The sequence below is a fragment of the Pezoporus occidentalis genome, unplaced genomic scaffold, assembly GCF_034315485.1.
Source record: "Pezoporus occidentalis ecotype Australia unplaced genomic scaffold, CSIRO_AGI_Poc_V1 ctg292, whole genome shotgun sequence".
NCBI classification, from domain to species: Eukaryota; Metazoa; Chordata; class Aves; order Psittaciformes; family Psittacidae; genus Pezoporus; species Pezoporus occidentalis.
In genome coordinates this window covers 345,047-372,375 of record NW_026914852.1, presented here as the reverse complement: position 1 = coordinate 372,375, position 27,329 = coordinate 345,047, and the positions used below count along the sequence as shown (strand labels likewise).

General features: G+C 63.6%; 6 protein-coding genes across 13 annotated transcripts; 3 read left to right on the top strand and 3 right to left on the bottom strand.

The window, feature by feature from the left end:
- Window positions 1-125: 125 nt before the first annotated feature.
- On the bottom strand, window positions 126-3,024 carry AFMID (arylformamidase). Of its 3 annotated transcripts, XM_062626476.1 has the most exons (11): window positions 2,556-2,710; window positions 2,355-2,445; window positions 2,165-2,269; window positions 2,039-2,087; window positions 1,795-1,880; window positions 1,649-1,721; window positions 1,236-1,333; window positions 914-992; window positions 693-828; window positions 401-505; window positions 126-224 (listed from the first exon to the last, which is right to left on the bottom strand). In XM_062626476.1, exons 1-11 carry the CDS (start codon window positions 2,583-2,585, stop codon window positions 195-197), a joined length of 882 nt encoding a protein of 293 aa, XP_062482460.1. In that variant the 5' UTR covers window positions 2,586-2,710; the 3' UTR covers window positions 126-194. The 3 variants fall into 3 exon arrangements, with proteins under 3 accessions (XP_062482460.1, XP_062482462.1, XP_062482461.1); XM_062626478.1 differs by lacking the exons at window positions 1,236-1,333; window positions 1,649-1,721 and having other exon boundaries at window positions 135-224; window positions 2,556-3,024; XM_062626477.1 differs by lacking the exons at window positions 1,649-1,721; window positions 1,795-1,880 and having other exon boundaries at window positions 135-224; window positions 2,556-3,024.
- TK1 (thymidine kinase 1) lies at window positions 3,022-6,199 on the top strand. The gene is made up of 7 exons (XM_062626480.1): window positions 3,022-3,120; window positions 3,257-3,288; window positions 3,377-3,490; window positions 3,570-3,663; window positions 3,953-4,042; window positions 4,126-4,245; window positions 4,764-6,199. Exons 1-7 carry the CDS (start codon window positions 3,055-3,057, stop codon window positions 4,923-4,925), a joined length of 678 nt encoding a protein of 225 aa, XP_062482464.1. The 5' UTR covers window positions 3,022-3,054; the 3' UTR covers window positions 4,926-6,199.
- A 269-nt stretch (window positions 6,200-6,468) lies between these two features.
- SYNGR2 (synaptogyrin 2) lies at window positions 6,469-8,733 on the bottom strand. The gene is made up of 4 exons (XM_062626479.1): window positions 8,569-8,733; window positions 8,047-8,284; window positions 7,616-7,755; window positions 6,469-7,511 (listed from the first exon to the last, which is right to left on the bottom strand). Exons 1-4 carry the CDS (start codon window positions 8,674-8,676, stop codon window positions 7,314-7,316), a joined length of 684 nt encoding a protein of 227 aa, XP_062482463.1. The 5' UTR covers window positions 8,677-8,733; the 3' UTR covers window positions 6,469-7,313.
- A 103-nt stretch (window positions 8,734-8,836) lies between these two features.
- Window positions 8,837-15,701, top strand: TMC6 (transmembrane channel like 6). 4 transcript variants are annotated; one of them, XM_062626466.1, is made up of 20 exons: window positions 8,837-9,024; window positions 9,845-9,951; window positions 10,115-10,233; window positions 10,535-10,666; window positions 10,758-10,916; window positions 11,005-11,110; window positions 11,202-11,295; window positions 11,384-11,638; window positions 11,932-12,116; window positions 12,191-12,335; window positions 12,429-12,584; window positions 12,695-12,870; window positions 13,007-13,088; window positions 13,609-13,706; window positions 13,789-13,884; window positions 14,167-14,242; window positions 14,432-14,565; window positions 14,900-15,076; window positions 15,212-15,290; window positions 15,414-15,699. In XM_062626466.1, the coding sequence occupies exons 2-20, from the start codon at window positions 9,896-9,898 to the stop codon at window positions 15,483-15,485; spliced, it is 2,397 nt and encodes a 798-aa protein (XP_062482450.1). In that variant the 5' UTR covers window positions 8,837-9,024; window positions 9,845-9,895; the 3' UTR covers window positions 15,486-15,699. The 4 variants fall into 4 exon arrangements, with proteins under 4 accessions (XP_062482450.1, XP_062482452.1, XP_062482451.1 ...); XM_062626468.1 differs by having other exon boundaries at window positions 15,237-15,290; window positions 15,414-15,493; XM_062626467.1 differs by lacking the exon at window positions 8,837-9,024 and adding an exon at window positions 9,129-9,147.
- Window positions 15,702-17,351: 1,650 nt separating this feature from the next.
- Window positions 17,352-18,677, bottom strand: ARL16 (ADP ribosylation factor like GTPase 16). 3 transcript variants are annotated; one of them, XM_062626462.1, is made up of 5 exons: window positions 18,574-18,677; window positions 18,290-18,349; window positions 18,096-18,209; window positions 17,866-17,981; window positions 17,352-17,721 (listed from the first exon to the last, which is right to left on the bottom strand). In XM_062626462.1, the coding sequence occupies exons 1-5, from the start codon at window positions 18,658-18,660 to the stop codon at window positions 17,595-17,597; spliced, it is 504 nt and encodes a 167-aa protein (XP_062482446.1). In that variant the 5' UTR covers window positions 18,661-18,677; the 3' UTR covers window positions 17,352-17,594. The 3 variants fall into 3 exon arrangements, with proteins under 3 accessions (XP_062482446.1, XP_062482445.1, XP_062482447.1); XM_062626461.1 differs by having other exon boundaries at window positions 17,352-17,629; XM_062626463.1 differs by lacking the exon at window positions 18,574-18,677 and having other exon boundaries at window positions 17,352-17,629; window positions 18,096-18,225; window positions 18,290-18,392.
- HGS (hepatocyte growth factor-regulated tyrosine kinase substrate) lies at window positions 18,670-27,255 on the top strand. The gene is made up of 21 exons (XM_062626464.1): window positions 18,670-18,835; window positions 19,097-19,181; window positions 19,570-19,645; window positions 20,055-20,147; window positions 21,874-21,997; window positions 22,373-22,425; window positions 22,867-22,935; window positions 23,140-23,264; window positions 23,475-23,553; window positions 23,636-23,734; window positions 24,078-24,173; window positions 24,481-24,519; window positions 24,603-24,746; window positions 24,889-25,102; window positions 25,284-25,456; window positions 25,596-25,736; window positions 25,814-25,991; window positions 26,069-26,202; window positions 26,465-26,581; window positions 26,750-26,845; window positions 26,921-27,255. The coding sequence occupies exons 1-21, from the start codon at window positions 18,799-18,801 to the stop codon at window positions 27,029-27,031; spliced, it is 2,283 nt and encodes a 760-aa protein (XP_062482448.1). The 5' UTR covers window positions 18,670-18,798; the 3' UTR covers window positions 27,032-27,255.
- Window positions 27,256-27,329: the final 74 nt, after the last annotated feature.

The following is a 27,329-nucleotide window of genomic DNA, read 5'->3' as shown; positions in this document are numbered from 1 at the left end:
CATGCACTTCATATGGGCAGAAACACCCCAGCAAAGGAATGCTATCCCCGGTAGTAACTGGTGCTCCCCTGATCCAGCCCCCTGCCTGGCTGCAGGCATCAGCCCGGGGAGGAGGGCAACCAGGGAGCCAGGGAGGAGGGCAGCAGGGCTGGGTGTGCACAGGGCTGTTTCCCATCTCTGCTCCTGCCATGCCATCAGGCTCTCAAAATCATGTTCAGAATCACCTGAGATGAGGAGTGGAGCCCTGTGAGCAGTGCCTGGCTCCACTCCTCTGCTCCTGAAGGCCTGAGGCTGCAGCCCCACACCCATATGCAGGGAGCACTCCCCTCAGCACAGCCCCCCGGGCTGTGCAATCTTGGCTGTGCTTGGAGGGAAGGGAGGATGGGGGCTCTTCCCCTACCTGAGTGAGGATGTAGCTGTCCTCAGACAGCTTCTCAACAATGTCGAAGTGATCCACGCCGGCAAGATCCAGCATGGAGACGGACCAGCCAGCTGCACGCAGGGCCTGCAGAGAGAGAGGCACTGGTGGGAGGGACCCGTCCCCCATCAGCAGAGGGAATCACTGCTCCTCAAGGACGAGCATCCCCCCGAGCTGAGCCGCTGTCATCCCCCACAGCAGCAGGACTGCTGCTGACACAGCACCCGAGCCCTTCCTCCCAGCCTGGAGGGTCCCGGCTCCTGCCGGCGCTCACCAGGACGTACTCCCGCGACTGCCGGCGGAACTCCGGGGAGTCATGCTGGGCCATGGCCACCAGCACCTTGCAGGCTGCGGCCGCAGGTGCTGCAGGGGCGATGTGCAGCAGGGGGCTGTTCCGCTGGGCCACCTCCCTGAGGAGACACCGCGGTGGCAGTGGCCGCAGCCCCGTGTGCTGAGCCACGTGCCCCGGCAGGCAGAGGGCACAGCCCCGCTCACCGGCTCATATGAAGCGCATCGTTCACGTAGGTGTGCAGGATGGGCTCAAGGTCGTACACGCCGCTCACCAGCACAGCTCCTGGGCCAGAGGAGGGTGAAGGGTTGTGAGACCACTTTTCTTGTGCCCATGTCACATCCCAGACCTCAGAGAGTGGCTGGTGGGCACGGGGGCAGCTTGTCCAGGAGCCAAGTCCCACACTCCCAGCATGTCCTGGCTGACATCAGCTTGGGCAACTTGTCTCCTTGGGCAACAGAGACACCTCTTCCTGGGTGTAGACACCATCTCCCTCTGAGCCCCTGTGCCTGGACATGCTGCTGCTACCTTTGATATCTGGCACCACACCGTATTCCGTCCAGTCCGTGGCCAACACCATGGCTGCCAAGTGAGCCCCCGCTGAGTGTCCACACAGATAAATGCCTCTGCAGAGAGGGAGCCATGAGCCAGTGGGACAGGAGCCTGGGGACACCCTGCTCTCTCCACAAGCGCCACAATCCAAACACAGCCCAAACACATTTCTCAGTCCATCGGCTGACACCTCACACTGCGACAAAGGCGCCACAGCCACTGGTGCTGCCCAGCGCTCAGACTGAGCTGTCAAAGCCCCATCACAGCTCAGGGGTCGGCTGCCACCACCAAACCCCGTGCAGGGACCACCACATGCACAGTTTGCCTTGACAACCAGATGCCAGCTGTGCTGGTGGGGCAGAGGGGCCCGGGGGTGGCCTGTAGCCCACCTGATCCTATCGTAGCGCTCCACCAGGAAGGCGATGCTGCGCCGCACCTGCAGCACCATGGCGTCCATGTGTCCTGGGCAGAGCTGAGCGTCAGGAGGGCATGGAGCTAGCAGAGGCACCCACAGCTTCTCCCGGCCAGCACCTACCTTTGGGAGCGATGTCGTAGCCCACGGCCACCAGCCCCACACCCTGTGACACCAGCGAGGGGGCAGCAAACCCTGACTCGTCTTTACTGCGGGGAAACAGAAGGTGGCCAGGCTGTGGGGGTCGCGGTCTCTGGGTCCAGACCCAGCATACCGAGAACAAGCCCGGTGTCATGAGGAGGGAAGCAGTAACGGGGGCCTGGAGACTCCCTTCCCAAGGGATTCCCTCGCCGACAGCCCACCTCACCTCAGGCACTGCCAGTATCCACCATGGATATAGACCAGGACAGGGAAGGCTGTGCAGCACAGCCCCGGGTGAGCAGGGGTCACAGCCCCCGCCCACCACCGCTGCCACGGCCTGCCCGTCACCTACTTCCAGACGGGTCCGTGGGGAGGTAGATGTCCAGCTTCTCGCCGTCCCCGTCTCCGTAAGGGACGTGCAGCGAGGTCTGCGCGCCAGCCCGGGCCCGCTGGGTTCCTGTGGGAGAAGGGACACGGCGCCTGGGTCAGCCCCGCTCCTGCTCCCGGTCCCGGCCCCCCGGACCGGGCAGCCCGCTCCTCACCTGCCGCCGCCGCCGCGAGGTGGGCCTGGATCACTTCGTCGGGGCCCAGGCGGGGAGACCAGCGGCTGGGGGAGTACTGCTGCTCCAGCTCCTGCGGGGCACGGCGGCTGCGGCGCGGCGGGGACCGGGCGAGGCGCCCCGACCCCGACCCCGACTCCGCAACCCGGCGGGAGCCGTGCGCTGCCCACCCCCCGGACCCACCTCCGCGGCCATGTCCCACCACCCGCCCATGCTGCGGCCTGGACCGGTCCTGGTTCCCGTCCCGATCCCGATCCCGATCCCGGTCCCGGTCCCGGTCCCGGTCCCGGTCCCGGTCCCGGTCCCAGGTCCGCCCGGGGGCGGGGCAGTCCAGCTCCTATTGGCACCTCGGGAGGTGGGGCCGGGGCACGTGACGGGGGCGGAGCCCCGGGCGGGGCCGCTCCGCTCCCATTGGCAGCCCGGGGGGTGTGGCCGGGGGTACCTGGCGGGCGGGCAGAGCGATGACGTCACCGCAGCGCGGCGCGCGGTGCACGCCGGGAAGGCGCGGGCTCTCAGAGGGGAAAAAAGAATTTTCGCGCCCGTGCCGCCATTGGCCCGACGCGCGGCGAGGGACACTTCCGATTGGCTGGCGCGGCGGAGCCGGGGCGGGAGGCCTCTCTGATTGGCCGTGGGGCGGGGCGGTGGAGCGGCGCGCGGGGTCAGTCGGTCGGTGAGCGCCGTCATGAGCTGCCTCACGGTGCCCGGGGTCCACCCCGGCTCCCCCGGCCGCCCGCGCGGGCAGATCCAGGTACCGGGACCGGGGGGGGGGGCTGTGCTGAGGCCGGGCTGCGGGGGGGCCCGGGGCAGCGCCAGGCGGGGCGCGGGAGCTGCCTGTGGGGCTCCGTCGCGCTGACTGCAGCCGCTGACACCCGGTTCTGCCGCAGGTGATCTTCGGACCCATGTTCTCCGGGAAGAGGTAGGCCCGGGGCGGGCGGGAGCAGGAGGGGGCCCGTGTGGGGCTCAGGGGACGGCCCCGGTCCCGCTGACCGCCGTCTCTCCCGCAGCACGGAGCTCATGCGGCGGGTGCGGCGGTTCCAGCTCGCTCAGTACCGCTGCCTCCTGGTGAAATACGCCAAGGACACGCGCTACGGGTCCTCCGGTGTCTCCACGCACGACAAGTGAGTCCCTGCAGCAGGGGCACCCCCGCTGCGGGCCCAGCAGCTCGGCTGCGGGCCTCACCTGCTCTCCCTTCCCAAGGAACACCATGGAGGCTGTGCCAGCCTGTCTCCTCAAGGACGTGTACCAGGAGGCGCTGAGCTCCACAGTCATCGGCATCGATGAGGGCCAGTTTGTAAGTGCCAGGGCAGGTCCTGGGAAGCTCTGCAGGATGGGACTTCCCCCACGCAGCCCAGGGTCTAAATCCTCGGGGGGAATAGGGGGAGGAATACCCTGGGGCTATTTGATCCCCCTGTGCTTGTACAGTCAGACGCTGTCCTTCCTGCAGGCTGAGGACAGGGGGGCTGGAGCCCATTTTAGGGGTAGGCAGCATGCCTCCATTTTATTTTGTGCCCTGTGCTGCTGGATCCTGAGCAGAGTACTGCCCCTTCTTACTCCTTACGCTGTTTCGGTACCCCCTCTAGTTCCCAGACATTGTGGAGTTCTGTGAGATGATGGCCAACACCGGAAAAACCATCATAGTTGCTGCTCTTGATGGCACTTTCCAGAGAAAGGTAAGACATTTGTTTTAGTACAGCAGCTGCTTTGACCCCCTCATAGAACCATCCAACAGAACCATCCTGCTCTCTTGGCACAGGCCTTCGGGAGCATCCTGAACCTGGTGCCGCTGGCAGAGAGTGTGGTGAAGCTGAATGCTGTGTGCATGGAGTGCTACCGAGAGGCCTCCTACACAAAGAGGTTGGGAGCAGAGAGGGAGGTGAGTTCTAAGGAGCCAGGCTGAGAGAGCTGGGCTGGTTCAACCTGGAGAAGAAAAGGTTCCTTAAGGGGAGACCTTAGAGCAGCTCCAGTGCCTAAAGGGGCTACAGGAAACCTGGAGAGGGGCTTTGGACAAGGGCCTGTAGGGACAGGCCAAGGGGAATGGCTTGAACCTGCCAGAGGGGAGACTGAGATGAGCTCTTAGGCAGAAGCTCTTCCCTGTGAGGGTGCCGAGATGCTGGCACAGGGTGCCCAGAGAAGCTGTGGCTGCCCCATCCCTGGCAGTGCTCAAGGCCAGGTTGGACACAGGGGCTTGGAACAAGCTGCTCCAGTGGAAGGGGTCCCTGCCCGTAGCAGAGGAGTGGAGCTGGATGAGATTTAAGGTCCAACCCAAACCAGTCTAGGATTCCCTTGGAAGAGAAAGCCCTGCAGTAGCTTCACCTTGCCAGTCCTGCTGTTCTGGAGGGATCTTCTCAGGGGAGCTGAGCTCTGCAGTCACTCCCCCATTTTTCCTGCCAGGTTGAGGTGATTGGAGGAGCAGACAAGTACCACTCCGTCTGCAGAGCCTGCTACTTCCGCCATCAGCCCCCTCAGCCTGGGCCAGAGAACAAGGAGAATGTGCCCCTGATGCTGAAGCAGCTCAATGTGGCTGCCTCCTGCCGCAAGATCTTTGCTTCCTGACTGCTGGGCTCCTGTGTGCAGGAGGCCAAGCAGAAGGCAGCTGAAGGCTGCAGCTCCCAGTGCTCCGGCTTCCTCTGCTTCCGCAGAACCGAACTGCCCAGTGCCCCCTGCAAAGCCCCTGCCACTCCCCTGCTCCAGGCACGGGGAGGAAGAGGATCAGCTGCACCTGACACAGAAGCGGAAGCCTGGCTCAAAGGGAGTTCCTGTCTCAGAACACGGGAAGGGACAGGTGTAGCTACTGATGCTGCCACCAAACCAGCCCTGGAACCCTGTCCCAGCAGTCGGGCTGCAGGTTCCCACTGCTCCAGCTGCTCTCCTGGGCTGGGCATAGGCTCAGCCTGGCTCTGCTGGCTGGTTCCCTCACCTGGGAATGCAACTGTTTCTCTGTGGTGCCCTGTTGCTAAATCCCAGGTTTCTTAAGACACAACGTACAGTAACTCAGTGTGTTTAACCCACTTCCCTTTTCCATGCAGTCCAAGGGGATAACCCATCCCTCAGCCTTTCGGTGTTCCCTTTGAATGACTGCATGTGGCTCATCCCTTTGCCATTACACTCTTGATCTAACTGTCCTGTAAATCTTTGTTGAAACAAAGAGGGGGAAAGGTAGGGTGACGGGCAGCTTGACAGCAGGCTCTTACTAGTGTTAGTCTAGCAGTAGCCTCTGTGTTTAAGACAGGGTTCTTTTGGAAGGGGATTTTGCTCAGGGCCAAGCTCAGTGCTGCCCCTTCGATGCTCAGTTACCTGTGAAGGGGTTGGAGGCTCAGGACAACCTGTTAAGGGTTGGGCTGCTGTTCCTTCAAAGACCCAGTGACGTGGAGAAGGGTCTCTGCTTTGGGTGAGTGGTTCTCAGCTCTTACTCATGTACATTGCTGCCTTCTGAGCTCTCTGAAACATCTCAAGGCTGATTCCTCTGCTGCAGGTTGGCTGAAGGATCCTCTTCTCCCTTTGTTTGACCTTTGGCTTTCTGGAAGGTTGGGTTTTCTTCCTTATTCCTCCCCAAAGCACTTTTACCTTTAGGCCAGTGCCCACAAGCTCCAAGCAGCAGCTCTTGCTTCTGGCCAGTTCACATCTCCCTGTGCAATGCAGTGCTTTCTGCCTACACCCAGCAGCCAGGAGGAGGGACCTCCCTGGGAGGTTATGACACAATAGGGTAAGCATGTGTCCCTCTGCATTACTCGAGGTGGTAACAGTTCTAGCACACACAAGTGTGCAAGTGCCAGGCCTGGGCTTTCCCCTTTAATAACTAACTCGATGAATTAAGCTTAATAAATAAATGAGTTTCTGTGTGTGTTTTATACCCATCTGCTCTGAGCAGGCTCCCCTGCAAGGACCAGCACGGGCTGATAGCTTACAGCAGCTGCCTGTGCTGGAGCCCAAACCTACCCAACAGACTAAAAATAGACCCAGCATGAGTGTGCTGTTTGCAGTGCAGGAGTTGGCTGGGTCTGCTCTGCTGCTCCCTGGCCTGGGGGCCCTGGGCCTTGGGGGGAGAGGAGGAATCCTGCTTTGCTTCCCCAGAGAAGAGAGACAGAGGGGGGGGGCAAGGTGAAAAAGTTTATTCCGTATCTACAGTGGCAAAGAATTACTCGAAGGCCAGCCCCAGCAGCGCCAGCTCACACACCACACTGCTGCTGGGTGCAGCAGCACACACAACCTGAGATAGGCAGCCTGCACCAGTGCCTTGGCATGGGCCGGGAGCTGAGCAGGGTGTGGGATGCAGAGGCAAGTGCAGGGGCTGCAGCAGCAGGAATTACACCCAGGGCCCCTGTTGGAGAGCAGGGTCAGCCCTGGACCCACTGAGATCTCAGCACTCACTGCTCCCACAGATCCCAAACAGCATCACCCAGCACTGGCAGCTCTGATGCAGGCTGTGGGAAGGCACAGCAGAGTTTAGAGGTGAGATAAGACAGGGCTTTGGCATGAAGCTCACCCAGCAGCAGCTGAGGGGAAGGCACGGGAGAGGCAGGAGCCGGATGGCCCAGCTGTGCTATGGCAGCAAAAGCTGGCACTTGAGGGGTCACAGCCAGCGGGGCTGGAAAGGCACCAGAATAGGGCAGCAGTCATGGGCATGGCCAGGGCAGAGCTGGGGGTGCAAACCACACACTCACCCCACAGCAGCTTCCCCAAGGGCAGGAGCTTGGCCTCACAGGGCCACCCCCACACACTCACCCTCCCCACAGCCATGGGGCTGCACTCAGTAGTTGTGCATTGCACACCGGGTCCTATCACTGGGGAGCTCTGCACCTCACACCACGGCCAGTGGCCTTCACACAAAGCAGCAGCCACTTTCCCACCCACCGTCCCCCTTCACGTGGCAGGTCCCTCCCCTGCATCCCACAGCAGAGCATTGCACCGGTGCAGCCATCCCTGCTGGGCCCCGGCCATGGCTCAGTACACTGGCGGCGGCTGGTACCCCTCAGGGGCTTCCGCCGTTTGGGTGAAAGGTGGCTGCTGGTAGCTCTCATGGCTGATGTTGGGGTAGCTGGAGTAGGGAGTTGAAACCTCCGGGCTGGGGTCGATGTAGCTCTGAGCAAAGTCCTCCACCCCCATTTTGTACCTCTTGTAAGCGAAGGTGATCAGTAGGCCCTAGAGAGACAAGGGGCCGGTGGCGTCAGGGTTCTGTGGGCGGGGAGCCCCTGCACCACCCTCCCGAGCACGGCAGCGCCCAGCTCCCCCGCGGCAGCACTCACCCAGGAGAAGATGGAGAAGAAGCTGAAGGTGATGGCAGCGCGGGCAGAGTCAGCCCCGATGTGCACATCCTCGGCCCGTGTCCAGGCCCATTGGTTGGTCAAGAAACAAAAGCCAACAAACCACAGGAACGTCCAGAGACCTAAAGGAGGAAGGCAGGAGCATGAGGGGCCAGGGCTGCACCCTGCTGCTCCAGGAGGGCCCCCAGCCGTGACCCTGCTCCCACCAGGCTGCATAGGGCTGGTGGCTGGCGCAGGCACCGGCACAGCCTCCCGTGGCTCCTCGAAGTGCCTTGAGCAACGAGCGCGTGGTCTGTGGGCAGTGCTCCAGGCGGGAGCGACTCCCTTCGCCAGGCACCAGCAGCCACGTCATGGGACAAGGGCAGCCATTGTGGCAGCGCAGGAGGCACAGCCCTGCCCACACCCGCACGCACCTGAGAAGCCGAGGTCTGCCAGGACCAGGTACTTGCGGTCCGTGGTGTTGCTGATCTGTGGGAAGTAGACGTCCACCATGAAGAAGAAGACGCAGGCGAGGAAGGCGATGACGCCGATGCCGATGCCGTAGCGACAGGCATCCTCGTTGCGGTTGAAGATGCAGAAGAGCTGGGAGGAGCTGGAGGTGTTGGTGTAGCCCTCCCCGACCAGGCACGAGAAGACGATCAGGGCAAAGACCTGCGGAGATGGGAGCGGGGGTCCGGTGGGCAGCACCGGGGCCGAGGAGTCCTGCCAGGGCTGGGGGCACCGGCACCGGCCGGGCCGGGCTCCGCTGAATGTTCGGGCCGGGAGAGAGAAAGAGAAGGGGAAGGAGAAGGCCGTGGCGGGCGGGCTCCGGGGCGGGCAGAAGGGAAGGGAACGCCGGGCCGGGGGGGCCCGGAGGGGGCGGGCGACAGGGAGAGGAGGGGAAGGTCGGGCCGGGCCGGGCCCCTCCAGTTCCCGTCCCGCCAGCCCCGACTCACCGCGCTGGCGATCCTCGCCACGACCTGCGGCTGCTGCACGAAGCGGCCCAGATCGAAGGCGCCGCCGGCCTTGGCAGCCCCGTAAGCGCCGCCGCCGCCGCCCTCCATTGCACCGGAGCCGCCGCCGCGTCCCCGCCGCTTCTGCGCGGTACCGCCCCGGGGCGGGCAGGACCGGGCAGGGCGGTCCCCGCTGCCAACGGGGCGGGGCGGAGCGGGCTCAGCCTGTGGAGACCGGGTCCCCTCCAGCCCGGCCCCTGAGCGCAGCGCCAGCCCCGAGCCCAGCCCCGGGACCTCCGGGCCTCGCTGGCGATCGGTGCCGCGCGGTGGGGAGAGCGGCAGCCGCGCACGGGGAGCCCCGGCCCCACGGCAGCTCCACGCGGTCCGCGGCGGGGGAGCGCTCGGCACCTCCCGAAGTACTTTGTGCGCGGGACAGGCCCGGCCCCGCGGCGGGTCTCGGTGACCGGCGGGGAGCAGGGCGCTTCGCTGGGGGATCGCCCCTCTCGGCCCCGGGAGCGCTGGGCTGGCCCGGGGTCAGCTGGACGGGGCGGCTTCGCTCCCGCGCCGAGACGCCGGTTCCTGGTACCAGAGCGGGCGGGAGATGTCGGGGGGGGACACGGCGGGGGTCGGGCCGGGAGCTTCGCGGGTGCCACCCCCTGCCAGGAGCAGCCTCAGTCTGCCTTGGGAGGGCTGCCGAGGCTTGGGGTGGTGGAGGGGGAGCAGGGAAGGGAGGAAGGAGAAGGCGCTGGGGCTCCGGCAGGCGGGGGCAGCGGGACACGAGCGGCGGGGCCTCTGCGGAGCCGCTGTCGGGTCCCGGGAGGGCACAGGCTGGGGGGGCAGGTACGGCTCTGCTCGGGGGGAGGGAGCCGTTCGAGCTCGCAGGGCCAATTCGAGCCCCGTGGGCCCGCAGAAGGGGCGTCCTCGCCGCCCTGGGACCGCGGGTGCCGGTCGGAAGCACAGAGCCCCGGAGGCGGGAGGGCTCCCGCGGCGCAGCCCGGGGCTGGTGCGGGCGCCCCGTGCGGCGGGACCTGCTCGGCGGAACCTGCGCCGCCTTCCGCTGCCCTTCCTTCCTGCCCCTCCGCAGGTCCCAGCCCGCTGGCTCCGGGCCGGGCGGACCCTGTGCTCCTCACGGGTTTAGATACGGGTTTAGCCCCACAGCCCCGGCTCGCCCCAGCATCCTCCCCATCCCCGTCCCAACGGCCGGCACCCCCCGGGCAGCTCAGGAAATCGGGGTGCTGTGGCACGAGGCCCGCTGACCCGTGTCTGCTCACCGTGGCAGGGCACATACCGGAGGGAGCGCAGTGCCACCGAGACCCCTCAGCCCTGCAGGATGTCCCAACCACCCTCCTTTACCCTCCACGTCTCCGAGGACACCGGGAGTGATGGGTGTGTACGAACGGTGCCTCCAGCATCCTGCCCCCCAACAGGCTCTGGGTGCCTGTGCCATGGGGCAGCATGGCCAGGCTGTGGGTTGGCACTGGGGCTTTGCCATGGCTCCAGGCCCTGGAGCCTGCCCCAGCCCTAGGAGCAGAGGTTTGTGTCCCCACAGCGAGGAGCCGAGCCCGGACAATGAAGGAGCCCTGCACACCTCCTTCCACCAGCTTATCCAGGAGCAGAGCAGCTTGATGGAGGCAGGTCTGGAGCTGGAGATGCAGGACAGGGGCAGAGGTAAAGCCCCATGGCCACAGGCAGGGTGGGACAGGGACAGTGTGTGTGCCTGGACCCTGCCTGGGCCAGCTGCTGCCAAAGCATGTGCAGGAGCCTGCTGACCATTCGCCAGTGCAGGCAGCAGGACAGACCTGCCCTTGGGGACATGGAGAGTGGCCCTGGAGAAGAGGGTGTGCCAGAGGGAGCACACACTGGGGCAGGTGCCTGGCTTTAGTGCCAGAGCAGGGCAGCAAAGCCACAGGGACTAGAGCCATAGGTGCTCTGGCTCTTACTGCTCTATGTGCTCCCCTCCCTCTCCCAGAGCCTTTGGCCTGTCAGGTTACCCCAGACACCGGTGCCACAGCCTGGCCAGAGCCCAGGCAGGGTGAGCAGCACCCCGGGTACTCCTCTGCTTCCCTGCGGATCCTTGCCAGCATGCCCAGCCGCACCATCGGTAGGTGCCACCCGGCAGCCCCAGACCCAGGAGCTCTCCTGTCCCCTTGCTGTCCTGTGGCTACGCACCCTGTGCCCGCTGTCGTTTGCAGGACGGAGCCGCGGGGCCATCATATCCCAGTACTACAACCGCACGGCACGACTGCGGCGCCGGAGCAGCCGCCCGCCCCTGCAGCAGCTCTGCCGCGCAGCGCGGCCCAGCCTGCGGCTGTACGACCTGGAGACCAACCCCGCCACGGCCACACTGCAGGGTGAGCATCGCCAGGCACTGTCCCCACAGCAGGTCTGGGACAGGCACGTCCTGGTGGCTGCATCCTGCTCAGCTCCTTGTGCCCCCAGACAAGCGGAGCCTGCTGGTGAATGAGCTGCTGAGCCTCTCGCCCAGCCACCGCAGCCACATGCTGCTGACTGTGCCCCTGTGCCTGGCAGAGAAACGCGCCCTCCGGTACGTCCGGTCCTACCGGCCCCACAGGGCTCCCACAGCCAGAGCTGTCCCGGGGCCCACACCCCCTCTAACACCCCTCTCTGCTGGGCAGGCAGGAGCTGAGCGGGCAGAGGGGGCCCCTGAGGCACCGTGCCCAGCACCAGGAGCCGTCTCCCTGCGGAGGGTCCAAGGACCACATCATCCTCGTAAGTCCAGGGCACGGGTGTGCAGAGCAGCACCGGGGGCTCTGGTGCAGGGTCTGACCCCAGTTCTCTCCCTGTGCTGTCCCTGCAGTGCTGCCGCAGGCTCTGGTACAGGCTCCTGTCCCTGCTTCCCGCCGCGCAGCCCTGGCACTACGCACTGAAGCAGATTGGTGGCCGCTTCGGCTCCAGTGTCCTCTCCTACTTCCTCTTCCTCAAGACGCTCTTTATGTTCAACATCATCTCATTCCTCATCCTCCTGGTCTTTGTGGTGGCCCTGCAGGCTGCGTATCCCCCTGCCTCAGCCAACCCCCAGCCCTTCACTGGCCTTGAGCTCCTCACAGGAGCGGTAAGTGCTGCACCACTGCCAGTGCATCCCCAGGCCAGGAGCTGCTCCCAGCCCGGGGTTCAGCTCTGCATCCCCCCCACCCCTAGCGGTGCCCCATCCTTCTCCTGCATCCCTGCATCCCCACCACAGTGATGCCCCAGTCCCTCCTCTTGCACAGCCAGGGCACTGGGACCATCAGTGCTGAGGGTGCAGAAGAGGGCCCTGGTGCTGCCCCAACCCAGCTCTCCCCAGGGGCTGGCCCAGATGTGCCAGGCTGGGCGGGGAGCCATGGGCCCCATAGTGCCTTTCCACAGGGCTACTTCACTCACTCGCTGCTCTACTACGGCTACTACAGCAACACCACCCTCAACAGCCCCTGTGCCTCCAGCCCCAGCACATGCCCCCTTGCAGCACCCCCGCTCCCATACAACATGCCCCTGGCCTACATGTCCAGTGTTGGGGTCTCCTTCCTCGTCACCTGTGTCCTGCTGGTGTACAGGTGGGTTTGGCAGCACCTCAGGCACCGCAGCCTTCACCCAGCACTGGTGCTCTGACACCTTCCTCTCGCTGCAGCATGTCCCGCTCCTTCGGGGAGAGCTACCGTGTAGGCAGCTCCTCACGGGACCTGCCTGTCAAAGTGTTCTGTGCCTGGGACTTCAAGGTGGTCCAGAGGCGCTCAGTGAAGCTGCAGTGTGAGAACATCTGCACCCTGCTGAAGGTGAGCACTCAGCTTGGTCCCGCACGCTCTGGGTCCCACCTGGGTGCAGCCCGGAGCAGGCTGGGCAGCGCTGGCTCTGGCTCTGCCCTACAGGAGCTGCTGGCGGAGCAGCGCTCCCGCTCCTGCTCCCGGAGCCTGTGGCAGCGCCTGGGCCGCGGCGCGGTGCTGCTCCTGGCCTGGCTGCTGTCGCTGAGCACGGTGCTGGGCTGCGCCGTGGCTGTGCACCGCTTCTCGCAGCACATGCACGTGGTGAGTGCTGCCCCTCACCCTGGCGCTGGGCTGGGTACTGGGGAGCCCTGGAGACAGGGGCAGCCCCACGGCGTCGTTCCCCATGTCCTCACCGAGGTGCTGCTCGCCAGGTCCAGCAGGACCACCGGGCACGGGGCGGGGGGCAGCGGCAGCAGGAAACCCTCCTGCTGGCCCTGCCGCTCGTGGTGTCCGGGCTCAACGCGGTGATGCCCCATGTGTACAACCTGCTGGGAGCGTGGGAGAGGCAGGACTACCCCGGGGCTCAGGTCTACGTGGCCGTCTGCAGGTAGGGTGGACGGGAGCATCCTGTGCCCCACCTGCGGCGTGGGGAGGCTTTGGGGCCGGGCACTCTGTCCGTGGGGCTCAGGCCCCCCCCCCAACCCAAGGGCTCAGGGGCTCCTGGCCCTGCTCCTGCTCCCCAGGAACCTCATTCTGAAGATGGTCCTGCTTGGTCTGCTCTGCTACCAGTGGCTCAGCCGGAGGGTTGTCTGCTCAGTGGAGGAGGTCAGTGCTGCTGTGAAATGTCAGACTCTGTGTGGGTCAGTGCAAGGGGCACCCAGAGCCCCTGTGGGCCCCCTGGAGCTATCCTGAGCATCCAGACTATCCCTTGCCCAGGGGGCACAAAGCAAAGCCAAGGCTGCAGCAGGGCTCTGCACCGCAGGCACCATCTGCTCCTTTGCAGGGGAGAGGGGGGTGACAGCCAGACAGGGGCTCTCCAAAGTTGGGGTGGCTGCTAAATGGGTGCAAGGGAGGAAAAGGTCCCAGAGCCCCTCACAGCCACGGGAAGGCCGAGGAAGAGAAGCCTCATTGCCAGCTTGTCTTGACATGGTGCAGAGGTGGGCCAGCAGGAGCCTCACGGGGTCCTGCATGTGTGCTGGGGCAATCCCAAGCAGAGATACAGGCTGGGTGGAGAATGGTTTGAGAGCAGCCCTGAGGAGAAGGGCTTGGGGTGATGAGAGAGGCTCAGCGTGAGCCGGCAGGGTGCACTGCCAACGGGTCTGTGCCACTCCGTTTGTTTCCCCAGTGCTGGGAGACGTGTGTGGGGCAGGACCTGTATCGCTTTGTGGTGATGGACTTTGTATTCACGCTGCTGGACACGCTCCTCGGGGAGCTGGTGTGGAGGTAACTGCCCCGGGAGGTGTCCCCCGGCTCCGCTGCCGTAGCCCCAGCAGCAGCGTGGGAGCAGAGCTCTGCCCCTGCCCAGGCTCGTCTTGGAGAAGAGGCTGAAGAGGAACCAGAAGCCCGAGTTTGACATCGCACGGAACGTGCTGGAGCTGATCTACGGCCAGACCCTGACCTGGTGAGGCGCGTCCCACCTGGCACAGCTCCTTCCTCTGCTGTCCAATGCGCCGGGGGCCCTGCAAGCGCCGGGGCTGGCTGGGACCGGGCACTGGGAACTCAGTGGGGTCATGGGGGACCCCTCAGCCCCGCACGGGTGGGATGGGGGCAACAAATCAAAGCAGGCAGGGGCGCAGGTGCCAGCTCTTGGCTGCGTGGAAGCCTGACCAGAGCTGGTGTGGGTGCTGCGCCGCTGCCTCCCTGGGGCTCCGACCCGGCTCAGTGCATGGTCCCCCTCTCCCAGGCTGGGTGTTCTCTTTGCACCGCTCCTGCCGGCCGTGCAGGTCCTGAAGCTGCTGCTGCTGTTCTACATCAAAAAGGTGAGAGCTGCCTCCTCCCTGTGACTGTGCAGTGCCACGGGCTGCCCTGCAGCCACCAGCGCAGCCTCGGGAGCAAGGACAGGGTGTCTCCAGGCTTGCTCAGTGGAGCGCGTGGATGGGACAGCATCTGTCCTGCTCATGTTCCTGTGGCTGCTTCCCTGAGCCCGGGACTGTGCTCCCTGCCTGCAGACCAGCCTGGTGCACAACTGCCAGTCCCCTAGCAAGCCCTGGCAAGCGTCTCACATGAGCACCGTGTTCATCACCCTGCTCTGCTTCCCATCTTTCCTGGGTGCAGCCGTCTTCCTCTTGTACACCATCTGGTCGTGAGTATGTGCCGGACCATGGCTTGGGCACAGAACTGCTGCTGCCCGCTGAAGGAGATGGTGCCTCCAGCCCTCATGGCACATGGAGCACATCAGCCTGGCACAGGGCTGCACATCGCTGCCCTGGGCAGGGAGATGCTGCCCAGCTGCTGGTCACTGCACACAGCACAGCTGCAGTTGGACTGTGACCATTGCTCCCGTCTGTTCCTGATGCAGGACAAGGGGGATGGTTGGGCAGGCTGGTCCCTGGAGGGTTGGATCTCTGAGGCTGGGCAGTGCCCTGGGCCATGGGCTGCCCATAGCTCTGAGCGGCCCCATCGCTCTGTGTGCTCAGGGTGCAGCCGTCAGAAACCTGTGGCCCCTTCCAGGGGCTGGAAACCATCTACAAGTCCTGGCAGGCCTGGGGGCAAGTGCTGGAGAAGTCCAACCCCAACATCACCTGGTTCACCTGGGCCCACCAGCACCTGGTGGAAAACCCGTTCCTCCCATTCTTCGTCTCCGGGGTCCTGCTGTGAGTATGGACCCGAGGCTGCCCCCAGGGATGTGCTTTGGGGTGCCCTGTCCCAGCCCCAAGCAGGGCTGGAGCCGCACTCACTCCAGGGCGCGGTGTCCCCGATGCTGCCACCCTGCCTCCCTGTCCTTGCAGAGCCGGGACCTACTTCAACATCCAGGTGCTGAGAGGGCAGCGCAGGATCATCCGCCTGCTGAAGGAGCAGATCGCCAACGTGCGTGAGCCTGGCCCGGCTGCTGCAGCCCCGGCGTGGCCGCGTTCGGGCTCTTGCCCGGTGCCACCTCACACATCCCAGGGCACGTCCGGCGGCTGCTCACTGCGATGTCTCTCATTGCAGGAAGGGGAAGACAAAGTATTCCTCATTCAGAAGCTTCACTCCGTGTATGAGCAGAGGGGGAGACGCGCCTGAGCCCCGGGTGAGCCCTGCACGAGCAGGACAGGGACTGCCAGGGCTCTCAGCTGGGCACGTGGGCATTCCTCTGCTCTGTGCTGGAATGGTGGGAGCAACATGGCCAGGGCCAGCCCCACTGCTTGCTGGGGAGCAGGAAGGTGCAGGAGGTGCTGGGCTGAGCCCAGCATTCCATGTCCACTCGCTCTGCTGGCACAGGCAGCCAGGGATGTAGGGCTGAGCCTGCTGGGGAGGTGCTCAGGCTGCTCTGGTACCCAGTGTGTCCCAGGGGATGCTGGATCCATGGTGCTGCTGGTGCCTGAGAATGGCTCCGGCTGACAGCAGAGCCAGGATCAGGATTGGGATAGGACTGGGGCAGGGAGCAGGAGGTGGCTGGGACATTTAGAGTGGGGCAGAATGGGGCAGCAGACACTCAGTGTCTCAGGGTCTGTATCTGTCCTCTTAGTGTCAGATGCCCAGGAAGGAGCAGGACGGGACAGGACTCTGCTCGCAGTCAGGGAATGGATCTCTCCGTCTTTCCAAGCCATCAGCAGGACCAGGGAGTGCTGTGGAGCATCCTCTCCTCTGGGTTGCCGCGGTTAAGGACCTATTGGAGCACAGGGACATGGGTGCTCCCACTGCCCGGAGCTGCTGGGGATGCAGCAGGACCGTAGGGCACAGAGCTACCTGGGCTGGGGCTGTCTCCATGAGTGGTTACTGTCAGCAGAGAATAATGCTCCCTCCCGTGAGTGCCCCAGGACAGTTTTGGGCTGTTTTCAGAAGCCTTTGGGGACAGTGACACTGGCTGGACAGAACCTGCAGCCCCATTGCACTGCCCAGAACAGCCCCAACGCACCTCCAGCCCCATGTCCCAGCAGGAGGAGAGGAGCTGCACAATACCTTCCCCATGCACAAGGCCACCTGTGTCCCCCCCAGGCAGTCATCCTGCACCTGCCCGTACGACAGGCTCAGCAACCCACTGTGGTGCTGAGGGCTGGGCAGAGGAACCGGGGGCTCTGGTCCCCCACTTCAGACTGAGCTGCCCATTAAACACAGCCGTGTGCAGGGCTCCCGGCCCGTGTCTGGACCTGCTGGGCTGGGAGCGGGCAGGTTTGGGGTGTTGGTGTGCCCCAGCACTGGTGACTCAGGGGCTGGGTCTGCTCAGGCTCCTCAGTGTCTCCTGCCCATCAGGTTGTGCCCATGCTCCAGGGAAAGGACCGCAGCAGCAGCCGCCCCATCGTGTGTGGCGCCAGGAACCATTCACCATCAGTGTGGTCCCTGCAGCCCCCAGCATTGAGAGCTGTGTCCCACCGCAGCCCTGGCAAGCTGGTTGCCCCTGTGGCATGACACCAACAGTCCCAGGAGGGTTGTGCCACAGCATGTGCCAGGCCCAGGTGGCCACAACCACCCCCATGATCCAGCACTCGTGCTGGGCATGGGGCTGTCAGCAGGGACACGAAGCAGTTGTCAGACACAGGTTATTCCTGCGGGCATAGGCTGGGTTCTCTGCACTGACCCAGCTGTTGTCTGATTCCAAGTGCCAGAGAGCAGCCACAGGCTGCTACTCCCTGCAGCTCATGGGATGTCCCCAGCTGAGGTAGCCCCAGCTCCTGACACCCACCCAGGTCACCCCACTGTGCCCTGTATGGCAAAACCAAAGCTGCTGCCAGAGCCTCACATGCCCTCAGCCTCCAACCTGGGAGGTGCCACCAGCCCTTGCCCTGCCCAGCCTGGTCCAGGCACCTCCACAGCCTCCAGTTCTGCTGCCCACAACCTCCCCCATCCCGCAGGTGCCAGCACAGCCCCATGGCTGCACAGCCCGTCTCCTGCTGGTCCCTTCCCCAGGAGGAGGGATTTGCACTGGAGTACAGGGCAGCCGAAGCCTGGTCAATACAGTGCAAGCTTTACTGTGAAGTCCTGTGGGGTCCTGCCCACGTCCAGCCTGCAGCACCGCTCCCGGCAGGGTCTGTGCAGGCAATGGGCAGGGCTGGTGTCACCGCGGGTCTCCAAGGGTGGCCCGAAGCCACTGCAGGACCTCGACCAGGCCGGTGCCGTCACGGGCACTGGTCTCCAGAATCGTGATGGGCTGTGTGGCGCAGGACACGATGTCCTGCATGCGGAACAGCGACTTCATCTCCGCCACGGACATGTAGCAGGGCAGGTCACTGCACCGGCAGGACGGTCTGCATCAGCCCACAGTGCCGGCTCTCCTGCCAGCCCAGCCCCTGGCCCGGGGGTCTCCACAGCCCAAGCCAGCCTGGGCAGTACAGCAAAGGGCTGCTGCCACCCCCCAGGACACACCAGGCTTCCTTACATGTCCACCACCCGACGGGAGGGACGCAGGAGCCATGGCAGCCCCTCAGTGCCCTCTGCCCCCACCCTCCGGGTGCCCCCTCCTCACATCTTGTTGAAGAGGATGAGCACGGGCACGGCGGCGAGCGGCGCTGCGGAGAGCACGGCCAGGAGCTGCACGCAGGACGAGGAGACCTGGGTCGGGTCGGCGGCATCGACCACAAACTGGAGGAGACACGGGAAGGTGCTGCTGCGGGTGTGCTGCGGGGGCCTGCCCTGTGCCCCCAGCCCAGTCCCTCACTCGAGGACGGGCTCAGGACACGCTCGGCTGCCGCTCACCAGCAGAGCGCTGCACTCGCCGTAGTAGCTCTGCCAGATGGGGCCCATGCAGCCGCCCAGCTCCCGCAGCGTCACGGGCCGCGGCAGCCGCAGGTCGGTCAGGTTGGTGCCCACCTGCGGGGACAGGCGGCTGGGCTGCGTGCACCGGGGCCCCGCGGCCGCACCGAGCCCCCGCCCCTCCGGGCCCTGCCTACCGTGGGCAGCGTGGCCGGGGGCTCGCCCAGCTCCGCGGGCCCCTCCTCGGCGCTCAGCTGTGCCGCGGGTTAAGGATCGGTCCCGGGAAAGGGAAGGGGACGGGACGGGAGGGGACGGGAGGGGAGGGGACGGGACGGGACGGGACGGGACGGGACGGGACGGGACAGGACGGGACGGGAAGGGGACGGGACGAGACAGGAGGGGACGGGATCCCCGCCCCCCGGGGCCATCCCCGTGCCCCTCCTCGGTGCCCCCCCCCCCGGTGTCCGCCCCGCCGGATATGACGCAGCCGCCGCGCCAGCAGGCTCTTCCCGCCGCCGGCCACCCCCAGCACCAGGCACGTGGGCACCGCTCGCCCCGCGCCCGCCATCCGACGCGGGGCCCCGCCCCCGGAAGGAGCCCCGCCCCCGGAAGGAGCCCCGCCTCCGGAAGCCGGAAGCGGAAGCGCCGCGGAGGGGCGGTGGAACGGGGCTGGCCTGGGCCGGGCCGGGCCGGGCCGGGGGACGCGATGGGGCGCGGCGGTGGCACCTTCGAGCGGCTCCTCGGTACTGGACGCGGCCTCCCCGGGCGCAGCGAGGGGCGCGCGTCTTGACCGGGCCCAGGGAGCCGGGATGGGCCCGGGGTTGGTGCTCGGCACCGGGCGGGTCCGGGGTTCCCGGGGTCTGGAGGGGAAGCGCCGGCGCGGTCCAGGACAACCCGGTCGTTCCTGGCCCCCGAGCACCGCCGGCGGGGAAGGGGGGGGTGCGCAGAGCGGGGCCGGGGGGAGCAGAGCGGCTGGAGCTGCCCCGTGGGTTTGTTCCCTGCAGATAAGGCAACGAGCCAGCTCCTGCTGGAGACGGACTGGGAATCCATCCTGCAGATCTGCGACATGATCCGGCAGGGAGACACCCAGTAAGTGCTCCCGGGCTTCGGCTGCACCGGGAGCGCGGCTCCTGCCTGCCTGCGGCAGCGCTGCCCCATCGCTCCCTCGCAGCACAGCACACCCACCCTGAGGGGCTGCCATCCCCCCGGCCTCGGGGGGCCCAGGTCATCTCTGGCCTGAAACCCTCAGAGACACTCGGGTTTGAGCGCGCTTTTTCCTTCTCCCAGTTTGCCCTCGGGGCACTGGGTTGGAACTGGGTGATGTTAAGGTCTCTTGCATCCCTAACCATTCTGTGATTCTGAGCCCGTAGACTCTGTTGTTTGCGGGGGGGGGGGGGTGGCAGGTTACCACCCGCAAGTGGAATCTCCCCTCGGATTCCTCACTCTCTAAGATCATGTTCTCTCTCTCCTTACCCAGAGCAAAATACGCTGTCAACGCGATCAAGAAGAAAGTCAATGACAAGAATCCTCACGTGGCTCTCTACGCGCTGGAGGTAACGTCAGCCCAAACCATGGCGCTGGCCAGGGAACATCCCAGTTTTACCAAGCCTTCTGTACTGCACAGGCTGCATGCAGCATCTGGTCACAGCTTGGAGCCTCCTCCCAGCTCTACCACAGGAGTTCTGTGACTGATCAGCATGAGAATTTCCATCTTTAATCCCATCTCAGCTTTAGGAACAGGCAAAGTGGGATTTAAGACTCCCTCCCTGGGGTCTGTACACAGCAGCTGTGCAGAGACCCCTGGGAAGGAGAAGGGGAGCTCAGGCTCCAGCGTGGCTTTACTGATGCTGCCCCAGTGCAACCCATTGCTCACATAGTGCTGTGTCTCTGTGTGCTGGGGTTCCTCACAGGCTGCAGAGAGGGAGGAATGTGTTAGGCTAATGCTGTCCTCTGCCCCTGCAGGTCATGGAGTCAGTGGTTAAAAACTGTGGCCAAACGGTCCATGATGAGGTGGCCAATAAACAGACTATGGAGGAACTGAAGGAAATACTCAAGGTAAATACAGCTTGGTTTACTGTCATTTTGGAATGAGGTTGGAAAAGCAGGAGCTCTGTGTGTGTCCTCACTTCTGTTCCCTTCGTGTAAGGAACAGAAGGGAAACTGTCTGGAAATGCAGTTGAGAAAAGGGCAAATTGTGGTGTGGTGTGTAGAGAGCTCAGGAGACATGATGTTTTGAGAGCAGAGGTGATGTTTGGCTGTAATGTGAGAGGTGAGGAGCAAAGGCCTTGACCCTTTCATGGTAGGTGCAATGCTTTGCTTGGCAGGAGGCAGCAAAGGGAACCAGGGGATGTTCTGGCGGTTCATCGAGGACTGAGGGGTTCCCTTCACAGTACAGCGTGAGGCACACAGGAGGGTAAAGAGCAAGGGGAGAACTGCCAAAAGCTTCCTCTTTACTGGGGCTGTTCCATTGGCCTGTGGAATCATTTGAGGAGTTTTGCAGGATGCAAACCTGGCTGTTTTCACTGACGGGCTGTTGGCACAAGCTGTCACTTGCCAGTTTGATATAATGTCATACCTGCAGGAGCGCTCTGTGTCCCTGGAGTGGACTTCCACAGGTGAAGTGGAACTGGGAACTCCTGTCTCTGGCTCCCTGCCCAGAGTGCAATGCCCAGGCAAAGCGTAGCTTTTCCTTCCTTACAGCCTCTGTCTTCATCAGAAACAGGTGACCGGATGACCCACATAATTGGTGAATGAGCTGTGCAGGTCCCATCACCTCGCACACGGTACCAGGGTGTCTCCTGTCACCTTGCTGCTAGGGCTGGCTCAGTCTCTGTGCAGGATCTGCTGAGCCAGGAATGTCATGGCCAGGGGTAGTAGCACAGCCACTCCTGCTGAGGAGATCAGATCAAGAGGTTCTGTGGTTCTCTGCAGTCCTCTGCCTCTGTAGTTCCATAACTGCTGCAGACCCGTTCTCTGCTCTGCTGCTTGTGAATGCCTAGTGCTGGTAAAATGGTCTCAGCTCTGAGGAGGCTGAGGGCTGTGACACGTGTGGAATGCAGGATTTTTGGAATGGTCAGTAAGTCACACTGTGTGGGCCGAGCTGAGCTGAAATCGGAGTTGGACAGTGCTCCTCTGCCTCTGGAGCAGCCGGTCATGTGGACTTGTGGTCACTCAGGCAGCTGATGACAGGCTGCTCTCGAGGCTGGGGCAGGAACAGGCTTGCCAAGTTGAACTGTGACACAACCCCTGCCTCCAAAGGGCACCTGCCCTGCTGATCCTACCTTGGGCAGCTTCGGGTGCTCCTGGGCAGGAGCACTGGGGCTGGAGGCACTGACAGCCCAGCACCAGCACCCTGCAGTGCCAGTTCCTGAAGCCCCAGCAGTGCTGGTTGAGGCGCTTGCTGCTGCTCTGCCCAGCCCCGTGACTGTAGGTGACCCAATGTTCTGAGTGCAGGACAAGCAGCTCCTGTGGGAGGTGAGCAGAGCTGGGCAGGGCAGCGCTCACACCAGGCTCTGTGGGTGTTTTCTAGAAGCATCCTAACCCATTGTCAGGTTGGGCCACGCTGCTCCGAAGGATGTGTTCATATTTGGGCTGAAGGAGCAGGCAGCCCTTGCTGTGAATTGTCCTTCCTGTGGCTTTCTGACAGCTCTCACCTTGCACAAGTGCTCTAAAGTCTTTCTGAAATACTTGACTGGTATTTCTGGCTTCCAGCAGATTCACACCAGCCTTCAGGTTTCAGGGCCTTTTTCTCGGATTTGTTTTCTCTTCCCTTTCTGTGCAGAGGCAAGTGGAGACCAGTGTCCGCAGTAAGATCCTGTACCTTATCCAGGCCTGGGCTCATGCCTTCCGCAATGAGCCCAAGTACAAGGTGGTGCAGGACACCTATCAGATAATGAAGGTTGAAGGTGAGGACTCTGTGGGCAAAGGTGGGTGGACAACTGGCCAAGCAGCTCTGCTCTGGAGGAGCTTTGCAGGAGAAGGAAGGGCTGTCAGGACCCTGTCTGGTGTTAGCAAAGTCTGGACTTTCAATACAGAGCTTTTTCTTGGTGTCTTGATACCAAATGAACCTCTTGAGGTGACTGAATCCCACTGCAAAGAGAGAACAACCCCATTGCCCCTGGATCAGCCCAGCTGGCAGCTAAGGGTTGGCAGCGAGGCGCTGCTTCAGGAAACTGGCCTGAAGTCAGGGTGTCCTTTGGGGAGGGCTCTGCAGTTCCATCCTCCCAGGCTTTCCTTAGTGCTTCCAGGACTGGTCCATGCTCCTGCTCTCTTCCCCCCAGGCCATGTATTCCCGGAGTTCAAGGAGAGCGATGCCATGTTCGCGGCAGAACGGGTGAGTTATGCTGCTGGGGAGGGAGTTGGTGCTGTGGGACAGACCTCACTGTCCTGTCCCCTTCTACTGAACCTTCAGCTCCTGCACTCTTCCGTTCTGTGCAGATTAGAGCCCAGGGTGGGGGCACAATGCTCCCAGTGCCATGCTGGCAGTTCTGGGCTCCTGTACAGAGCTACCCCATGGAGGGGAGAGTGAGCAGGACAGGGAGCTGGTTTCATCTTGCCCTGCTTGGTGGCTCCCAGCATCACTGCTGCCCAAAGCATCCCAGTCTTTAGGAACATGAGAGGGGATAATGTGGGGATCAGTAATTCCTGTTGAGCTGCAAATGCTTCCAGTATCCCCGTTCATGAGAGCACCTTAGTTAGCTCCTGAGGAGCTCTGAGGAGGCGATCTCCTTGAGGCTCTCACCTTCCTTGACCCAGTTCTCCTTACCCTGGACAGGCTCCAGACTGGGTGGATGCTGAGGAGTGCCACCGATGTCGAGTGCAGTTTGGGGTTGTGACACGGAAGGTGGGTGCTGCTCCTGCCCCTCTGGGTTCCCTGGTCCTGCGCAGTCCCCAGGGACTTGCAGGACTCCTTGAGCCTGCCGGGAAGTGCTGGGGCTGGGCAGTGCTCCCTGGCTGCTGGCGGGGAAGTGCCAGGAGTGCCTGAGAGGTGGTGTCTGATGGTGAAGGAGCGTGTTGCTGCCACACTGATGTCTCCCATCCTTTGCAGCATCATTGCAGGGCCTGTGGGCAGATCTTCTGTGGGAAATGCTCTTCTAAGTATTCCACCATCCCAAAATTTGGGATTGAGAAGGAAGTGAGAGTCTGTGAGCCCTGCTACGAGCATCTCAACAAGTCAGTACCTTTGTGGTGTGTTTCTTTGCCTGCAGCAGCTGGGACTGTGAGGGAGGAGCTTTGAGCAGAGCAGAGCGAGGGTTCCCCACACTGGGCTGGGTTCCCATCCTCTTGGGAATGGGGCTTTCAGCTGCAGTGCTGTGCAGTGCTGGGGCTCTGGTGCGGAGGAAGGAGCATTCAGCCTGCACTGTCATGTCTTTCTGACTACAGGAAAGCTGAGGGTAAAGCTGCTGCCACCTCCGAGCTGCCCCCCGAATACCTGACCAGTCCCCTCTCTCAGCAGTCCCAGGTGAGTGGCTGCCTATAGGTGCTGTAGTGATCCTGACCTATTTGGTGTCTGTTTACTGACCACCTCTTCCTTCTGCTCGCAGCTGCCTCCAAAGCGTGATGAGACAGCGCTGCAAGAGGAGGAGGAGCTGCAGCTCGCAATTGCCTTGTCTCAGTCAGAGGCGGAGGAGAAGGAGAGAATGGTTTGTGCCCTGCTGGGGGTGATGTGCTGAGCATCTCCCAGCTGTGCCGTGACAGATCCTGGGCATGTCCTGGTGTCACAAGACAGAGCAAGTCACAGGGCCTGTGGAATGAGGGGGTGACAGTGGAGCCAGGACTGTGCTGCACTGCAATCCCAAATCCTGGAAGGAGGCTGTGCCCAGGCTGGGAGCCCAGGGACACGCTGGCCTGTGGGAACTGTGCGGAACATGAGGCTGGGTCTGCCACGCCTGGCCATCACCAGGAACTCACCCACCTGGTGTGCCCAGTCTGCTGCTGACCAGAGCCTGGGCAGGCCCCAAGCCAACTGTTCTTCCTGTTTTGCAGAGGCAGAAAACAACCTACTCCATGTACCCGAAGGCTGAGCCCACTCCCGTCACATCCTCAGCTCCCCCGGTCAGCACGCTCTACTCCCCGCCCGTGGTACGTTCGTGGGGGCCCCAAATGTGATTCAGGTGGACACAGGCCTTGTCCTTGCCCAGAGTCTGCCCTGGTTGTGTCAGGCTGAATTCCTGCTCTGAGAGATTTGCCCTGTTCAGCCCCTTGCTCTGTCACAGCATTGCTGTGTTGTCAGCAAGGTCTGTACTCGGGAGGAGGTGGCTGTTCCCTTCCACACTCTTGCTGATGCTCAGTACTGGGTTGTCCATGGCCAGGTTCGAGCAGGATGTTTTGTGGGAGCTGAAAGTCTCCTGTTTCTCTGAATCACATTTCCCTGTTTGTCTCTTTACAGAATTCCTCTGCTCCCTTGGCTGAGGACGTTGACCCAGAGGTAAGGAGCCAGGCACTGCTGTTCCATGGCACATGCTTGCTCCCTGTGGAGCATGATGCTGATCTTCCTTCTCTCCCTGGCAGCTGGCTCGGTACCTGAACCGCAACTACTGGGAGAAGAAGCAAGAAGAGGTTCGCAAGAGCCCCACGCCATCAGCACCCCTGTCCCTTGCAGAGCCAGCTGCCCAGCCCGGGGAGGCCCACCCTGCACCGCTCAGTGTTGTGGAGGTAAGAGGGGGCCTGGACCTTTGCCAGGCAGCTTCTGAGGGGCAAGGAGCACCCAGCTCCTTGGTGCAGCCTGGCCCCAGAGCACTGCAGGCCTGCAGTTGACTTGGCGCTGGAGAGCTGAGGGGCTGCCCTGTCCTTCCAGCAGCAGTACCAGAATGGCGAGTCTGAGGAGAACCACGAGCAGTTCCTGAAGGCACTGCAGAACGCAGTCACCACGTTTGTCAACCGCATGAAGAGCAACCACATGCGGGGCCGCAGCATCACCAACGACTCTGCCGTCCTGTCCCTCTTCCAGTCCATCAACAACATGCACCCCCAGCTGCTGGAGCTGCTCAACCAGCTGGATGAGCGCAGGCGTATGTGGGAGCTGTGTGGCCGTGGCCATGGGACTGTGTCTTGGGGTGGCTGCCAGGGGTTTCCCCAGCACTGGGGTTGGCATTGCTGGGATGCAGTCTCTCCGGAGAGCAGGCAGTGTGGTGCACAAGGTTGGAGTGCTCTGTCCCAGGCGGATCCCTGAGGTGTCTCTTCCCTCCCCAGTGTACTACGAGGGCCTGCAAGACAAACTGGCCCAGATCCGGGATGCGCGTGGAGCCCTGAATGCACTGCGGGAGGAGCACCAGGAGAAGCTGCGCCGTGCAGCAGAGGAGGCAGAGCGCCAGCGCCAGATCCAACTGGCCCAGAAACTGGAGATCATGAGGCAGAAGAAGCAGGTGAGGCAGGGAAGCATTTCCAGGGTACGTGGGGCACATCAGCCCTCAGGCCTGCTGGCTGCTCTGCCCCAGGGTTGCCCTGGCAGGGCGGGATGCTGCAGCATCCTGGCTTTTGGCTGTCACAGCCCTGTTCCCACAGGAGTACCTGGAGATGCAGCGTCAGTTGGCCATCCAGCGACTGCAGGAGCAGGAGAAAGAGAGGCAGATGCGCCTGGAACAGCAGAAGCAGACCATCCAGATGCGAGCCCAAATGCCAGCCTTCTCCCTGCCTTATGCCCAAGTACGTCTGCAGGGCCAGAGTCCCTCCTGCCCAGTCCCATGGGACATGGCCTAGAGCTGCTTTTCTTCCCTCAACAGCTCCAGGCCATGCCTGCCGCCGGTGGGGTGCTTTACCAGCCCTCTGGGCCCAGCAGCTTCCCTGGCACCTTCAGCCCAGCCAGCTCAGTGGAAGGCTCTCCCATGCATGGCGTGTACATGAACCAGGCAGCGCAGGGGACCACTGGGCCGTACACAGCCATGCCCGTCGCAGGGACAGGTACGTGCCCAGCTGAGCCCACTGGGGTGGAGGCTGTGGGCAAGGTGGTAGCTTCAGTCTCTGCCTCTCTGCCCCAGATCCCAGCATGGTGAATGCCTACATGTACCAGGCAGGGGCAGGGAGTGGGCAGGCGGTGCAGCAGGGCCCCGCGGTGCCCACCACCACCCCTGCATACTCTTCCTACCAGCCGACCTCAACCCAGGGCTACCAGGCAAGTAGGGGCTGGGGCTTTCTGCATGGCTCGGGGATCTGGCAATGGGATTGCCAGCAGGGAGGATGGGCTGGTTGGTCCCATCTCTGGATCTGCTTCAACTCACAGTGGGAGTGGGTTGGAGTCAGGGCTGGTTTGGGCTCCCCATGGCACAGAGAGAAGATGCTGCACTGTCTCCAGTGGAGCTTGGGGAGTGTTGCTGCTCCTGGGGTGATGGTTTGAGTCAAGCTGGTACCGCTTCTCACCAGCCTCTCCTCCCCAGAGTGCAGCCTCACAGTCACAGAGCATCCCGGCCATCTCTCAAGCCCCCCAGTCGGGTGCCATGGGCTACATGGGCACCCAGTCAGTCTCCATGGGCTACCAGCCCTACAGCATGCAGGTGAGCACCCCTTGTCCCACTGGCTGCTGCTTGGCTGCAGGGTGGGCTCTAGTGCATGGGACAGTCCTGGGCCTGTGCTGCTGTTGGCCAGGTGGAGATGGGGGTCTTTGGCCTCTGCCCCACTGCGTGTCCCTCAGCCCCTCTGACAGCCGCCCCTCGCTCTCTCAGGGTCTCATGTCTGCCCTGCCGGGCCAGGAAGCAGCACTGAGCTCTCTGCCAGCTCAGCAGTCCTACCTGCCCGGGCAGCAGCCCCTCTACCAGCAGGTGAGTGCGGGCGCCGGGTGCGGGGGGTGCGTGATGCCGGGGCCGCCTCTAACGGAGGCCTCTCGCCTCTTGCAGATGGCACCTGCGGGAGGGACCCCGCAGCAGCAGCCTCCGCAGCAGCCCCCGCCAGCCCCGGCGCAGCCGCCGCAGGGCAGCGGCGAGGCTCAGCTCATCTCCTTCGACTGACCCCGGCGAGGCGCTGCCTGAGACCCTGCTCGACCTCCGGAACCGCGTCCCTTCTCCCGCTCCTCGTCCTGCCCTCCCGGCCCCGGGGACGGGGCTCCGCGGGGCCCAGCAGCAGGAGCGCGGCCCCGGGACCGTGCCCGGTGCCCGAGGAGCAGCCTCGCGCCGTCCCGCCGAGCCCCGTTCCCCATCACCCCACCCCGTTCCCCCCCGTCCCCGGGACCCCGACCCCGTCCCCGTGGGGGAGACCGAGCGCGACCGGCGCTAATAAAGAGTTGGGAACGATCCGCGCCCGGTGTGC